This window comes from Dysidea avara, chromosome 11, assembly GCF_963678975.1.
Source record: "Dysidea avara chromosome 11, odDysAvar1.4, whole genome shotgun sequence".
Taxonomy (NCBI): Eukaryota; Metazoa; Porifera; class Demospongiae; order Dictyoceratida; family Dysideidae; genus Dysidea; species Dysidea avara.
In genome coordinates, this window is record NC_089282.1 from 930,145 (window position 1) to 946,257 (window position 16,113).

At 37.8% G+C, this 16,113-nt stretch overlaps 1 protein-coding gene across 9 annotated transcripts in view; it reads right to left on the minus strand.

The window, feature by feature from the left end:
- LOC136237872 (adhesion G-protein coupled receptor V1-like) overlaps positions 1-15,882 on the minus strand; it is a 206,773-nt gene extending 190,891 nt beyond the window's left edge. For 5 of the 9 annotated variants that reach the window (XM_066028116.1, XM_066028117.1, XM_066028114.1 and 2 more), the window contains exons 1-17: positions 15,757-15,882; positions 10,411-10,463; positions 10,016-10,068; positions 8,124-8,177; positions 7,605-7,688; positions 7,208-7,279; positions 6,039-6,138; positions 5,007-5,603; positions 3,363-4,757; positions 3,177-3,308; positions 2,940-3,128; positions 2,241-2,387; positions 1,980-2,189; positions 1,567-1,716; positions 1,306-1,515; positions 1,111-1,251; positions 833-1,039 (exon numbers count right to left, since the gene is read on the minus strand). In XM_066028116.1, coding sequence (XP_065884188.1) covers positions 833-1,039; positions 1,111-1,251; positions 1,306-1,515; positions 1,567-1,716; positions 1,980-2,189; positions 2,241-2,387; positions 2,940-3,128; positions 3,177-3,308; positions 3,363-4,757; positions 5,007-5,085 — 2,860 coding nt within the window. In that variant the 5' untranslated portion in view covers positions 5,086-5,603; positions 6,039-6,138; positions 7,208-7,279; ... (3 more) ...; positions 10,411-10,463; positions 15,757-15,882. Of the gene's footprint in view, positions 1-832; positions 1,040-1,110; positions 1,252-1,305; positions 1,516-1,566; positions 1,717-1,979; positions 2,190-2,240; positions 2,388-2,939; positions 3,129-3,176; positions 3,309-3,362; positions 4,758-5,006; positions 6,139-7,207; positions 7,280-7,604; positions 7,689-8,123; positions 8,178-10,015; positions 10,069-10,410; positions 10,464-15,756 lie in introns of all 9 variants that reach the window. The other 4 variants (XM_066028111.1, XM_066028110.1, XM_066028112.1 and 1 more) reach the window with 4 other exon arrangements.
- Between the last annotated feature and the right edge of the window lie 231 nt (positions 15,883-16,113).

The following is a 16,113-nucleotide window of genomic DNA, read 5'->3' on the forward strand; positions in this document are numbered from 1 at the left end:
TTATCCACGCATTGTAGCATGATTGAGCATGATTGAGCATGATATAAGGCGAATCTGCATTGGAAAATATTTTTGGTCATTTCTAAGATGATATTACCTGTCAACGGATAGAAGAAACAAAGGAGAGTTATGATGTTGTAGTTGTTGTGAGTAGTTTAATGCTAACCACAGAGGAATAGGTGGTCCATACACAGATTAACAGGAGCCTGATCTATGTCAAAATGCGTATTCTACATAACATCAGTTTTGTTTTTGACATTCGAGACCCAAAGGGTTAAATTAATAATTAATTAATTATAAATTAACCAAGGGTTCAATATATACTGAGGAGAGTATATACTCCATAAAAGGAATGCTTGTAGTTTGCGGAACGCTAGAGTTAGTTTGGTTGCTAGCAACTTTGTTAGGCACGTATTCAATTGATATCATGTTCAATAACAAAGAGAAACATGCGAACTTGGAAGTGTTACGTCAATATGCCTTCCTATAGGGGTATACAAGAGTAGGATACTCTCTTTATGAACTCTTGGTTCATGCAACTGATTACATAAACAGAATATCATGGGTAACTATGGATTCACATTAAGATTTTACAAGTACAGATACACATAAAGAACTTCAAGCTTTCTCTATCAAGTGTTTTCTTTGGTCAGTACTTGTTAAAGTACATTCCAGTCATAACTTGTAACATTTCAGTACTCTAATAGACAATGATTCTGTTGTATGAAAATGTAAGACTCCATCATATATTTACCATTGAGTGTATTCTTAATGTCTTGTTGACAACAATATGAACACTTGTGTAACATTTACATTATAATGAATCACTTACGATCATCATCCACTATAGTCACTGTAGCACTACCAGGACTACCACGAGTAACACCAGCTGGTAGTGAGGAAGTGTCAATAGTAAGATCAAAGTCCTCATTGCCTTCAAATATGTTATCATTATTTATTGGACAATCAAATGGAACCCTGGTCTCTCCAGCAGGAATTACAACATTGTATATTCCAGAATCATAATCAACACCTCCTCCTGTAACATGTTAGTAATACCATTATTATTCCATCACTAAACTTGTTACAATAGTTCACTCTAATACTCACCAGTAGCTGATCCATTAGTGGTAAACACTTGTATGGTAATAGGAGTTGACGATGATCTACTGAGAACAAGTACAGGTTGTGCTGGTCCAGCACTTTCAGTGACGTTATACGTTGTCTGTTCAAAACTCACAACAAAGTCAGCTAAAATAAAACCATGTCACCTAACAGTCTACCTACTCTAAACAATAATCTTACGAGGGTCATCAGTGATAGTCCCAACGGCTGAGGTGATAGTCCCTGGAACAACTGAGCTACTAAATTCTGAAGGAATAGTAAAGCTTAGATCAAATGTTTCTATTCCCTCAGCAATGCTATCACTAGTAACTGGTACATCAATAGTAGTAGTAGTGGCTCCAGCAGGGAAGGTGGCAGTGATGGGAGTAGAAGTGTAGTCCACTCCATTACCTGATCAGTCAACACTAACTAACTAGTCAGTCTAGGACACACATCTCTTACCCTCAGCAGATAATGGTGACTGGTCAGATGGTGTTACAGTAACAGATATTGGACTAGTAGAAGTACCTCCCCTCAACACCAATGTCACACGTACAACACCAGATTGTTCAGACCCAGTGTAAACAGTGTCAGAAAATTCTACGCTCAGTGCTGCAGTGAGAGAATACATTACACCCTAATATTAGAGATGCACTATGTCTCTTAAAGATAGAAATATTAGAAGTGATGAAATATAATTGTGTCTGCTTATTAAGACACTAGTATCTTAGGTTCTAAAGGTAATGCATCTTCTAAATATACCATGTGTTCTTATCATATTAACAACCAGTATAGCAAACACTTTCTAGAACATTTGGCAACTCGACTACTAAATAAGTTTTGTGTGCAGGTGGTCAGGTGGTTAGCTAACTTACAGTCATCAACTATTTCTCCAATGGCTCTCCTTTGATCACCAGCTGTTACTCTAAATCTCCTTGCATCTCGAGGTATATCAAGTACCAAGGTGAAATCTTCAGTTCCTTCAAATATTGTATCTGTAGTTATTGGTACAGTCTGGTTAACAGATGTTACTCCAGCAGGGAAGGTGACTCTGGTCTGTGTATCATCATAATCCACACCACCTCCTATCAACATACACTATATCACATTATCTGACCATCTTTACATGTAGTCACCTGTAGCAGTTCTTCCTTGATTTGAATTATACCTTACTCTCACTTCATACTCCTCTGTAAATGACACTGAAGAGACTAGTGTATACTGTAGAATTCCACTAGACTCAGTGGTGGTGTAACGAGGTTGGGAAAATTCAACAACTGGCCCTATGTACAAATACATAAACTTTGCTGGAAATTGTTAATAATATAAAAGAGTCACCTAATACATGTGTACTTATTAACTCTTATCACTGGAAAATTACATGTGTTGTGTAAAACATCAAACATTATTAACTAATATGATATTTATGATATTTATGATACACAATGTTGTTTCTGGATGGTGTGTGACCCATTGTACACTACATATTAACAATTGTACTTCTTTTAACAAATTGTAAATTTACCTCTGTGTGTGTGTGTGTGTGTGTGTGTGTGTGTGTGTGTGTGTGTGTGTGTGTGTGTGTGTGTGTGTGTGTGTGTGCGTGCGTGTGTGTGTGTAACTTTCATAAGTCTATTTTATATTTCCTTAAGGACACAATCCAACATAGAATAACAATCAAAAGTATCCAATTGTACAATTAGAATAATGAGACATTATCATTGGTGGAATTAAACTACTGAATAGCTATAATCACCATGTAGAAATACCTGCTAGACAGTGTGATGTAGGTGATGTTTCCATAAAACAATACAATACAGCACACAGTAACTCACCATCATCATCTTCAATTGTAACGCTACCATTTCGTAGGATAATAACATTTGGGTTTGGAATAAGAGATGCTATGAAGGTTTCAGTTTCCTCTATCATGATGTCATCTCTGATAGGTATGCTAATGTTTGTTGTAGCTTGGCCTGCAGCAAATGTGGCTGTCCGTAACACAGTTGTGTAGTCATCCACAGCTGTAGCATTACATGTAATAAAATGACACAGTTATTTATTATCCTAACCTGTAGCAGTCCCTTCCACTGTTGTTACATTAACTGAAACACTATCAACAATTGGTCCTATCCTCACAAGTTGCACCACAGCATTACCAACATCCTCTGATACAGTCACATCAGTACCTTCAATCCTAGGTACTATTGAACATTATGATACAAGACACACTACATATATTATATGTGCATACTTACTTTGAACAGGGGCAAGGCCTATTCCTCCAGTATATCCCCATGACATCTGGTTACTAAAGCCATACATTGTCACTCCAAAACCTGATTGATCATCTGAATGACTGATCACCTGAGCTCCTTCATCAAATAATAGTTGTGCTCCATAGCCCCAGATGGTGTTGTCAGCATTTCTGATTGCTGTGAAATTTGCAGCACTTGGTACTGCATTGTTAATTGTCAACTGATTAACATCAAAATATGCAGCTGGTATTGCTATATTGGTGTAATTGACATATGGTCCTCGGAATGGATTAGCAGTTCCTTCAAGAGATGGATCAAATGGAGCAGTAGCTACAGCATAACTATCACGATACTGTTCACAAGGTGGTACATACAACATGAATGGATCAGAAAACCTAACATTGTCTGTTTGCCAACTTCTACTAAATTGAAACACTCCAATAGGACGATTTGACTGTATCAAACTATAATCACTAATAACAAGTTCCATGAATTCACCAGAGTCCAGTGTAAAGCTAGGATCAGCAGTGACTACACCAGTATCAAAGTCAGTTCTTGTGATACTCACTGAAGTGGAGTCCTGGGCAGCAATCACCTTTATTAAATCACCACCTGTTCTTGTTCTTAATGGAACTGTGACTACTTCATTTCCCCACATGTCTATTGGTGGAATCGCCTCAATGTGAAGGTCACAGGGTCCTGGCTGGCTTGGTCCAGGAACATTGCCACATTCATGTCCACTGAACACAGAAATTGGTTTGTTTGCTATTATGCGAGTACCAGTTAGATCACCAGGGGATATGCGAATCTGGAGATACAAAGCCTCAAATTGATTAATAGTAATTGTAGATATAGCAGGCAGTCCAAAAAAGAATGATCCATTAATAGAAAAAACAGTTTCTGTAGGAGAGACAGTTACCCTAGTATTATCCTCAGTGCCAATAACTAATGCCACACTATCAATAGCAAGATCATTACTACTTGGAGCTCCTAATATTGATGCTACCATATACTCATGAAGTCTTCCTTCTGGTAGTGTAATAATGGGGAGTGCTAGGTAAGCATCGTTGGAAGCTAATTCCTCATGTTGACCATACACTACTATCTTCCTGTTGCCATTTGTGTTGATACGAATACCTTTAAATTTATCAGCTGGATTAGCTGGGTTAGTCTCAAATACAATCAAGTTTAACGTTAAAGGTACGTAAGTAATTTGTTCACGTCTGGCAAACCCAGTGAAAAACTGTCCTGCTACAGTGGAAACAAAGAAACGAACACGTCTGTTTTCTTTAGTTGTGACCCAAAGAGTTGGAGGAATTGCTTCTCGCTCTCCACTACTTCCAAATCGATTTTGATAAAATCCAACATAAAACTCAGTTCCTTCCTCAGTTTGCTCTACAAGACAAGATATACAATAACATCAAAATACTCTGACCTCTATGAGTACCATGACAACAATGATTGTAAACATTGTACAAGCATGTGATGGTGTTTAAATATCATGATAAATGGTTGCTAACATTCCTTCACTTTGATCTATATCATTGAACTTCATTTATAATATATTACATAGAAAAACCAAGTAGGGCATTTGTACATTGTGTCTAGTATCATTACAAACACTATTACAATACTGTCACATACCATATCCTGGGATTACTATACGCTCAGCACATGCTGTGGCTGCTATGCTGATCAACACTACCACCACAACAGCCTTCATTTTGCTCTGCTCAAATCAACTACCAGCTGTAGTAGTCTACTTTATAGTTTAAACAGGAAGCCACATAATAACAAAGAAGCCATAGAACAACAGCAACATCTGTTCACTTTTGTTGTGGTCAGTGACAACACAACACACCACAGGTCATTTGTGGTGTTTCATAATTGTCCAGGTATTTTAGGTGTGATGGGAGACAGCACAGTCCTCCCAAACCAGTACAGCCTGATTGCTCTTTTACAAAGCCACAAAACACCATATCTGAGGCAACTAATCTACACACTACCTGTTGATTGGTGATTTAGTTATCACCATCAAGGTGTTAGTTGATACTAATAACAGTCCTCAATTTCTTAGCAAGACTGTAATGCCAGCAAACAAAACAAGTCAGATTTATGATCTTGTAAACATGCAGGATAATTATAAATACATTAGTGTTGTGTACAGTGTCTCAGTGTACAAGTAGGTAATGGTGAAATTATACGATATAAGTCCAAGTTGGTGACATCTTCTTGCTACACCTACAAAGGAGACCAACAAAAGACATTCAGTGACCAGAAAATGTTATTACAAGTGCCATACATTAGCTAGTCTGGTTCTCCATGACAACCCAACTAAATTGGCCACATAACAATACAGCAGGCCCAACAAGAACATCTGGTGTCCTTCAAAATTGTTTAATGGAGTCTGTAGTTGTGTAAACTACATGTATAAAGTTACTAATTGTGGACAGAAGTGGCTGGTGTTTAGCTGTATCACAAGTTTGTGGCTAACAAATCACAAAAAAGCTACAACTCTACTGCTCTGTCATCATAACACAGGATCTCAACCATGCACATCACCATGTATGTTTCCTGACTCAGAACAGCTTACAGACAGAAGAATTAAAAGTATCTATCACTGGTTTCCCTCGCAACAGTTTTTTTGTAACAGCTAGTTAGTTAAGAAGAACTCACAAAAGGAAGGTATGTTGGTAGAAATCTTACTCCTTTGTCATCAGTGTCATTACAGTGAACTAAACAATGCAGCATTTTTTAAAACCACAACCATCTGCTTCTGTGTAAACAAATAAAATATTTTTAACACAAAGTTGTCAGCTAATTGCAAACTGGCAAATATATAAGCTGTGTTGTGTATGTTTACTATGACATGTACAAGTGCTCCAGCTAGTATGACTAACTACAGTAGGACAACATCCTACTCCCAGATAGCCATGCAGAATAACATAGTCTATTGTACATAACACAAGATGTATGGACAAGTATCTTTATGTGGTACACAGGATCAAAACATATAATTTACAAATTTGTAATGTTTACTGATGTGGTTTACATACATACATACAAGGTTAGAATAGTTATTGACTGTCATTTAGCACTAAATACCACATTACAGGTAAATATAGCCTAAAAATTCTAACTCTGTGTGGGAAAATCCGTGCATCCATGTGCATCTGTACATGCGTGTGCATGAGTGCATGTGTGTGTGTGCGAGGTAGCATAGCCAAGTGGCTAGAGCATCTGCCTGGTATCAAAAGGTTTCAGGTTCGATGCTTGTTTATGCTGAATTGATAGCAGTTTCCTTGTGCAAGAAACTTCACTTGTCTACCCAGATGTTTAATGGGGATCTGGTGGCCTGGGTAAGCAGCCCACCCAGCTATAACATCAATGGGTACCTGGGAAAGAAAATGCCATTTGTCAATATCTCATATAGTGGTGAAAGTCTAGGTGCGATTTGGGTGCCCACACATTCACCTGTGAGACATGGCACGGCCTCCTGTGGGTTACTATTCCTGGATGACTCATACTACCTGAATAGCACACAGGTGTCCCAGTGCTGATTCACTGGGTAGGCGTGACTGCATAGTGACAACCAAAGGCTTTTTTTTACTTTTGCTTTGCGCGCGCGCGCGCGCACGTGTGTGTGTGTGTGTGTGTGTGTGTGTGTGTGTGTGTGTGTGTGTGTGTGTGTGTGTGTGTGTGTGTGTGTGTGTGTGTGTGTGTGTGTTAGAGGACATTCCAACAAGTCACCAATAACACATACTTCCATAAGAGCTTGCTAACAAACTCAATTCATTATTGAAATTTAAATGTTAATATCTAATAAAACATACAGTGCAACTCACCAATGCATTTTGTATATTGGGCCCATCTTTACTTGACAAGAAGTCCGAGGATGCATACAGCCCTCGGAGAATCTGTTTAAACAATACCAGATGATGCATGATGGCAAATATATAAGCAAATATATACAAACACTGGTCTCACAATATAATAATGCACGACTTGATGTACTCTACACATACCCACAAGTGTAGACATTTTACTACCACTAACATGACACTTCCAATGTACTAACATGCTACATAGGTGATTCACAGGTATATGATAGTGTAATACCACACACACACACACGCACGCATGCACGCACACACTACACACAAACACATACAGATATTAACAATTTACACAAATATGTGAACATACATACCATAACACGCAACAGCACAAAACACAACTTACTGACATAAACAGAGTATGGTGACTTCTTTGCCTCGTAATTTGACAGAAATGGAGGTTTGGCAGAACTGCAAGATCATCATCTTCCTGTCACACACACACAGTGTGGCTGATTGTACTTTCAAAATTAAGATTCATTATAACCCTAGATGATTATCACCATCTTATAGACCTTCTGCATTAACATACAGCAAGTCTGGTACTGCCTACACAATAAAGGTCTTCACTGAACAGAACAGAATTGCTAATAGGTGAACTCAGCTAATGCTTTTTACACAATTCAGGAAGATGGGTATAGTATGGGAGATACCCAGCTTACCAGGAAGATGGGTATGTTAAACAAAATATGACTTTCTCTATGTGAGGGTAGTTTTTCTATAGAGGGGAGTAATATTAAGTCATCATCTCATCTTTGATATATTATTCATAGAATAACACAGGCCACACCTATACAAATAAGCAGATGAGATGAGCAGTGGTCTTGCTGAAACTTGAACCTACACACTTAGCACAATGTGTCACCTCTTAACATCAAAGTGGTCACACCTAACAACCAGTTCCTCAGAAGTGATCTACCTAACAGATGGTAACATGATATGACACTACAGACTATTACATGATAACTGCTCACACCATAGAACCCTCACAACACAATGAATATAATCACATTATTCATCTATCACTTGTTATACAATGAAAGTCATTACAGAATGACAGACTAGTAAGTTGTATTGTAAGCATTGAATACATCAGTAAGTAAAATAACATGTGTTCCCTCAACTGGTCTGAATAGTAGTCCTACTGATGTCACAATACAATACTCAGTTTTCCCACTGATGTTGGTCTGTTAACACAATATTGTGAGACAAGTCGAGAAGCCATGTTTTTGTACACTGAAACCTCTACAATCAGACCTCATTGGTACCTTGAAATAATGACAGATAAGGTAATGGTGTATTAAACAATATCAGGTACTCTGATATTGTGTTTGTTAACCCTGTGATGTTACATGTTAACCCTGTGATGTCACATGTTAACCCTGTGATGTCACATAAATGGCTGCACATTTCACTAACTCACTCCATGCCTTCACTACTTGCAATCTTCATTTTGACATTTTAAAAATACAACGAAATACACACAACCCCAAATACTGACAAATGCTACACAGCAATAAATACTAGTAAGCATTTGGATTCCTTGTACTAGACATAGGGATGGATTATTGTATATGGTCATTTAATAACTGTACATATTTGTGGGAAGTCTGTGACTACTGTCATTACTGTAAGTCTCTTGTTAGTACTTGTGAAATTCACACCATTGTATTAAGTACGAACATTTACAACCCAAATGTTGCCTGATCCCAGTGATCCTCCATCATTTAGCTCATGTGAGCTATTAATGTACAGCAGGAAAGTTGGCGAGAGGAAAGTCGGCAAATCCAGTGAGTGAGCGGTGTTTCACCACAACAATCACTTGTCCAAAACAAATGTATTAGCTACTAATAAATTAGCCAAAATCCTATCATGGCAAATTTTCTCCCACCAAACTAATGGTACATGTGTGTAAGTGTCTTTCCTACCCATCCCCTCCAGTACTTATTATACTACAAACAATGGCTGTGTTTATTCTACTTACTCCAACTATAGAGAGGTGATGTAAAATATAATAGACGAGTCTAATTTTGGCGTCACTGAAGCCATTGTTGTACAACCCTACAAATCGATAACTTTAGCACTAAAAGGGACACAAAAGGTAGCAAAGCACTATATCATCCAATATACATGTTTGTAGTGTTAGTCATTATTGAGTTGTTACACCAACAATCTGAGTTGCCTGCTGTATACAAGTTTTGTAACCAACTAGAGACCACCTGTCATTGTTGCAACAATATATCAACCCTTATTAGGATTGATTACCAATTTCATTGGTCAGTTTTTCTCACATGCGACATCACTGACTAACGTGGGACCAAATTTGTTCAAATCCTTTCTTGGACATCAATTTGTAATTTTTTACCATGAAACAACATAGGATCAAAAAACAGTAAAGACAATATATCAAACCATAGGAGGTTGGTCATGTCAACTACTTACTCAGTGTTGATATTGGAAACTGATTTGTCACTGAGTATAATATATATTGCTCGCTTCTTAGCCTATTAGTGGCTGGATTGTGTGTGAGAACACCACAGTATTGATAAACAGTTTTGGTGGAATGTTTCATGTGTTTAGAATTGACAAGTCAAGGGTTCAGTCATTTTGCTATTTCTCTTCTTTTCTTACGTACATTATAAATATAATTATTAAGAGAGCAAAATAACTAACAGCATGAATTTTAGGTACTGGGCAGATATTATCATATTCAAATGCCACTAGAAAACCTTATCTTTTTGTAACTAGACAACACACCTTGTATCCAGGCAAACTGACCATACTTTAAGAATGACAATCACTGACTCACCCTGTACACAAATATACACACCAATATCACTAATGACTTAATAATAATATTGTTACCACAAATCCTTACAAATGCAGATAAACACATCTGGTAACAAAAGAGACTATAATACCATGACATCATTACTATGAGGATTGTGACATCACTAATGATAGATTAAATGTTTGTGGTTTACAGCTTGTATAAACTATGATCACCTTTCTTCAATATGACTTGACAACGACCATGGCACTACTTTACAGATCTAACTTCAATAGGAACATGTGCTACTGACACTGTGTCATACCCACTGTTTTGTATTAGTCTTCAGGAATATCACACATGTGGAGCAACATCAACCTACCTTCTAGTTTCCTCTTCTGGTGACTTTCTGTTCTTCATCATTGACAAGTTGAACTGCAATATTACATGTCACAATGTTTACACTGATTCAGTATATGATAACTACGAAATTCTACAGGTCTGGTAGGACTAATATTCACCAACTATTACAAAAGATTGACTACTGTGTTTCCACCAGTGCATACAACACAAGTATACAACCTCTAGTATGACATGCTGACAACACTCATGTCACATGTGATTCACAAAGCTTGCAGGTAGTATTCACTATACTTGCCATTTCCTACTCAGTACCTCTGCTCAATAAAAGCTTACTTTTGCCACCATACCGCCAACAAGTTAGGCAAGTAAATTTTGGCTATGAATATTAGTTGGTTGTTGTGGCTGATCTGATATACGCAAATGAGAGTACTCTGTGAACACTCACGCAGGAAGTTCTGATTAAAAATTTCACCGAGTATTAGCTAGACACTTTAGGTGTCATGACCAAGCAGTGCTATTACACTTGGAAGTGGGACTGTGAGGTATATTGTAAGCATTTTAGCTTTACTGTGTACTTTCTATATCAAAAGAATGTTTAAACCTTCTCATACAAAGTTTGGCATTTAGTTACCATAGACATAATGTATTTCATGAACTGGGCTCACAGACTGGACTCACGGACTGAGCTGGAAACAGCTTCTTAACAATAATACAAACATTATATTTCGCTGGGCACACCATTATTGAGCTACAACTGCTACTACTACTCTTCCCCATAAGTCCACAAAATACATTAGGCTGTTACTGGTGGGTTATGTAGTGTTTACACTATAATATAACATCTCATCAGTAGCAAATAACATAGAATCCAGTGCTGCCGAATGATAGCTGAGCAAGAGGTAGTTCACCTAAATACCTTATAAACTGAAGAGTCAAAGTGGTTTAATTGCAGCTGATATATACACAGTTTCTATTTATTTAATCATTAATTACATATCATTACTGTGCAATTATAACACAGGTGTAATCATAATGATTTAGCAGGTTAATAAAGAAGGTGGGAGGGTTCTTGCTACAAACTATGCCAAAATGCTTGAGTGGTCTATTAGAGGATTTGTGTGACTGTTCTATTAGAGTATTTAGCAGGGTTGGGCTTAGCTCCATTGAAGTATTCAGCTGAGTTTGGTCATCATTGCTGTGTGGCTCTTCCCCTTTCTCCCATGACAGCAAGTTTAACTGTTTTTACCACAAACACAAAGCTACATGAATACATTATCAAATTTCACTGTACTTAAGTGATCTACTTTAGTTGGCTGCTTTTCTTAAGCTCAGACAGTGGCGAGCTGTAAAAGTGGGTGGGAGCCTTGGAGCTCTAGCCAACCTGGTGTATGGCTGTATAGCTCTGTGGCATTGAATAAAGACCTGTGCTGTAAACTTTCTGTAATTTTGCCAATTTTGAGCCCTGAATGACCCATAACTGAGCTTAATTCATCCCTGTCAATGACTTTTTGCCCTCCTCACCATCCCTATTGGAGCTCACCTGATACAGTCAACTTCAAGTAAAAAATAGCTTTCTAAAATGGCGGGAAACTTAGCTGTTGGCTACTTGTACAGTTGTGAAAACTTGATACACATTGGTGAGCTCTGGATCCAACATTTCAAATGCTTAAAATGCATTTCTTGATACTTGTAATTAGGCAATAGGACCAGTTATTCCAGAGACAGTCACAAATGTTCTAATAAAATGTGACTGTTCTATTAGAGTATATCAATTGCATAATTTGATACACTTGCAACTGCAAATAAATTTGATCTACAATTGGTAGACTTTCCATAGACTTACTTTCAGTTTATTCAGATACATTGTGTATCCTGTGTAGACAGTCTATTTTAAAGAATTTTGATTGCACACTTGTTACACATGTTTGATTGTCATGTTATAACAATTTGAGCCTTGAAAAATTCTTAGCATGGTCCATTACTCTGTGTTTTTATGAAAACATTAGGGATCATGACGGTTTGGGTTTTTCTAGCCCCTAATAATTTCTTCGAATTCTGCACAGTATAATAATAATTGTCTCCAAGCTGCATGTTAATTTGGTCGGACTAAGAGCCTGATGTGTGAACTTCAACCTTTGGTGATAAGGATGCCTCGGGACTAGTGATGGGCGGTATTGAGAATTCTAAGAATCAATACGGTATTAATGAAATAATTGAAGTTATTCAATAATTTTTGTAATTGGCATTTGTGATTATGTACATCTAAATGGACATTAAACTGAAGCAAGGAGGTATGTAAAATCTAGGATATCAACATTCACTGAAAAATTGTAGTGTTTTGAAGTTACAAATCAGTTTGATTGCTTTAGAAATGGTTCACATGCAATGTTTATTCCAATGGTATCATGCAATTACTTTCGGTATTTGTAATATATTTCAGTTATCACAATTCCAAAAATACCATTCGGTGTGTATTAATACCTTAATCATATTGAAATATTGATTTATTGCCCAACTCTACTCGGGACAGGACACACACACAACCCGTCAGTAACAAACACCAAGGGGACAACCTGTTTATACAGTTAACACAAGATCCCATCTGTTTAATAACATCTCAGTTATCAATTTTTTGTCAACACTTCCTGGAACTCTTCAGCTGTTTAACTGAGTGTTTCACTCCATTGGATCTTGTTAATTTGCGTATGTTAACCATGAGTATGATTTGTTGTAATAGTTCTCTTGTGTACTTTGTTTAGAGAACACATTGGCAAGTTAGGATCTCCTTGTAGCCCAAACAACTTTACTCGTGGAGGGAATTACAATATTAATGGGAGCACTTCTTATTAGTGGTAACTGATAAAATTGTGGACCTTTTTTTTCCAAGAGGACGGTTCTTCAGAACCCTCGAACCTCCCCTGGCTACAGGCCTGATAAATGAGGGGGAAAATGACACAGTTGGTATGTTTGTAATCTGGCTGAAGGAACTTTGAGGTGATGAGTATGGTGACTGTGTATTGGATACGGTGGTTACTATTTTGGGTTGGAATATGAAGGACATCATTTATGATTTTGTAGAGTTATTAGCTTAGCATGAGTACGGTTTTGCGCCAGTGTGGACCAGTGGAGGCTCTCAAGCATACGAGTGACACTGTAAGTGTATGCAACATTGAACTGATTCGAGTTTGTAATGAATTGTCCTAAGGTGTGTGGGAGGCTCACACAGTGGAGCAGTATTCTAAAATAGGACGTATTTATTTTTCATTAGTTTAACCAAAAGGTTTGGACACCTTCAAGTGTAGAGATTCTTCGCTCAATTGCTTGGATTTCCACTGTGCGGAATGGGCTGTCCACAGGCAAGGCTTTTTGCCACCTTGTTGAACGGCTGAGTGTTCGATTATACCGTTATAACGCCAAAATGATTTTATGTTTTCGGGCACTTCACCCCCACTCTGAGGATGATTGGTTGCAGGGTTGTTCGGTGGAGGAGGATGGGGATTTGCCCCAAGGTGTTGTCGAGGGAGATGACAGTCAGCTCTGTGCCAATGTGAGTGAACAAAGTTGGACAGAAGTATCATCTGGCCTCTGCAGGGACAACACAGTGTCTGATAATAACTTTCCTTCTGCATTTCCTGTCACCAATAGGTTTTCACCGCTCTCTGTTGAATATGCTTCATTGGACCCCAAAGATGCGGTTCCTCAAGACGTTGGTATTGAAGATTCACACTTTCAGTTCACTTTTGCATCACCTCAAGGAGCTGTTACGACTAAGAACATCGGGCCAACTGATTTTGAATTGCTTGAGGAAACCATTGCTGCTGTTGCAGAGCAGAAGACTTTACATTTGGTAACTTCAGCACCCCCAGATACTGTGAACTTTCCTTTAGTTGTTGCTGATGGAATTGCTTTTGAAACTCTGTGTGATGGGCAACCACATGATTTGAGGCACTCTAGTTATCGAGCTCACTACCTGTTAGAATTGCCCCTTATCATCCGCCCACAGTTAGTAGTAGACCTTTAGCACTTTCTGGACCAGATCTATCTGTTTACGAACTGACTTCTGACTTTAATGCTACACACTATTCCAATGATTACCATCCATTCATCTCTTCATTCAATCCACTAGTACCTACCAGTTCCCACTTTACCCTGTATTCATCCTTCCCCACTATGCCCAGTGTCTCCCTTCCAACTTGACTGTATAATTATTGTTTTAGCTCACATGTGTATGTTGAAATTTTCTTTATGATTATGATTATGATTAAAGTACCGGTAAAGGCACAGCCTGTATACCGGATCTGCACACAATAGTACAATTAACCATTATACAAAAGTAAATCTCGAATCAAGTAAGTAATTATCTAATAAGGATTTAAAATTATTTACAGAATTTACGTTGACTACAACTGCAGGCAAAGCGTTCCAATCATTAATTAACCTATTAAAAAAATATTTTGATCGACAGTTTAATCTGAGTGACATTTGAAAAGCTTAAACTGATGTCCCCTTGTAATGGTGGTATCGGAGTAGGTATATAGAGTGGAAAAATCTGAATTAAAATAGTTATTAATAATCTTGTAAAGTAGTATCATATCACCTCTATGATGCCTGTGAGCTAAGGATGGTAGCTGTAGCGCTGCTAGTCTCTCTTCGTACAGTTTATCTCTTAATGATGGCAATAAACGTGTAGCCCTACGTTGGACTTTCTCCACTTTCCTTTGATCAAGAACAAAGAAAGGCCCCATACTGCGTTACCATATTCAAGTGTTGGACGTACGAAAGCTGTAAATAATTTAGTTAACATATCAGAATTTAAATAATCAAAAGATTTCTTAATTAATCCTAGTAATCGATTAGCTTTTGCAGCAACCTCTGTGGTATGCAGGTGGAACTTAAGTTGGTGGTCCAAAATAATGCCCAAGTCTTTGTAAGAATCAATATTGTCAATAACTGTTCCATCCAAATAATATGGCCCATAGTGATGCATCGGTCCAAGGTGCATATGCTTGCACTTCAAGATAAACTTAAGTTGCCAACGAATTGACCATTCATAAAGTAAGTCCAAATCATGTTGTAGTACAGAATAATCCTCACTAGTTCGTACGACTCGGAAAATCTTAGTGTCGTCAGCAAACATATACACGGGACTTGATACAACCGATTCTTAAAGGCAAGATAAGTATAGAAGGCATCAAGGCCTATAGGGGTACAATACGTACGTACATACAATTTGTAAGATTATATCTTGAATAAAGTAATTGTCTCATCGTGCATTTAATTGACAAGATTGCTCTTGTATCACGACCGCTCTACCAGGTAAAGAAAAACACACAGCACGTGTTTACAGGTTTACAAGTAAACTTACACGTTGTCCTTGTCGACACATCGACACCAACATACATGACACGATTGACAGCTGGTACTGACTGTACGGCGATCTTTTAATGTTGCCACTGCATGACCACGAATATAAATTGGCATTATTTAGAATTAAGTCGTCTCGTTACCCTGCCTTGTATAGCTGGCTATATAAACTGCAGGCAAAGCGTTTTACCAACTGTATAGGATCATTATAAGCTACAGTAGGCCACTTACATCATGTTTTGCTTGCCCTTGTTAAAATACTGTATTGTGCTAGCTATAAGCCACCTAAGGCTAAGCTATTACTGAAGTCTGTAGTTAGCTAAGTAGCTAACAAGGGCAGCTCCAGGAATTTTGGCAA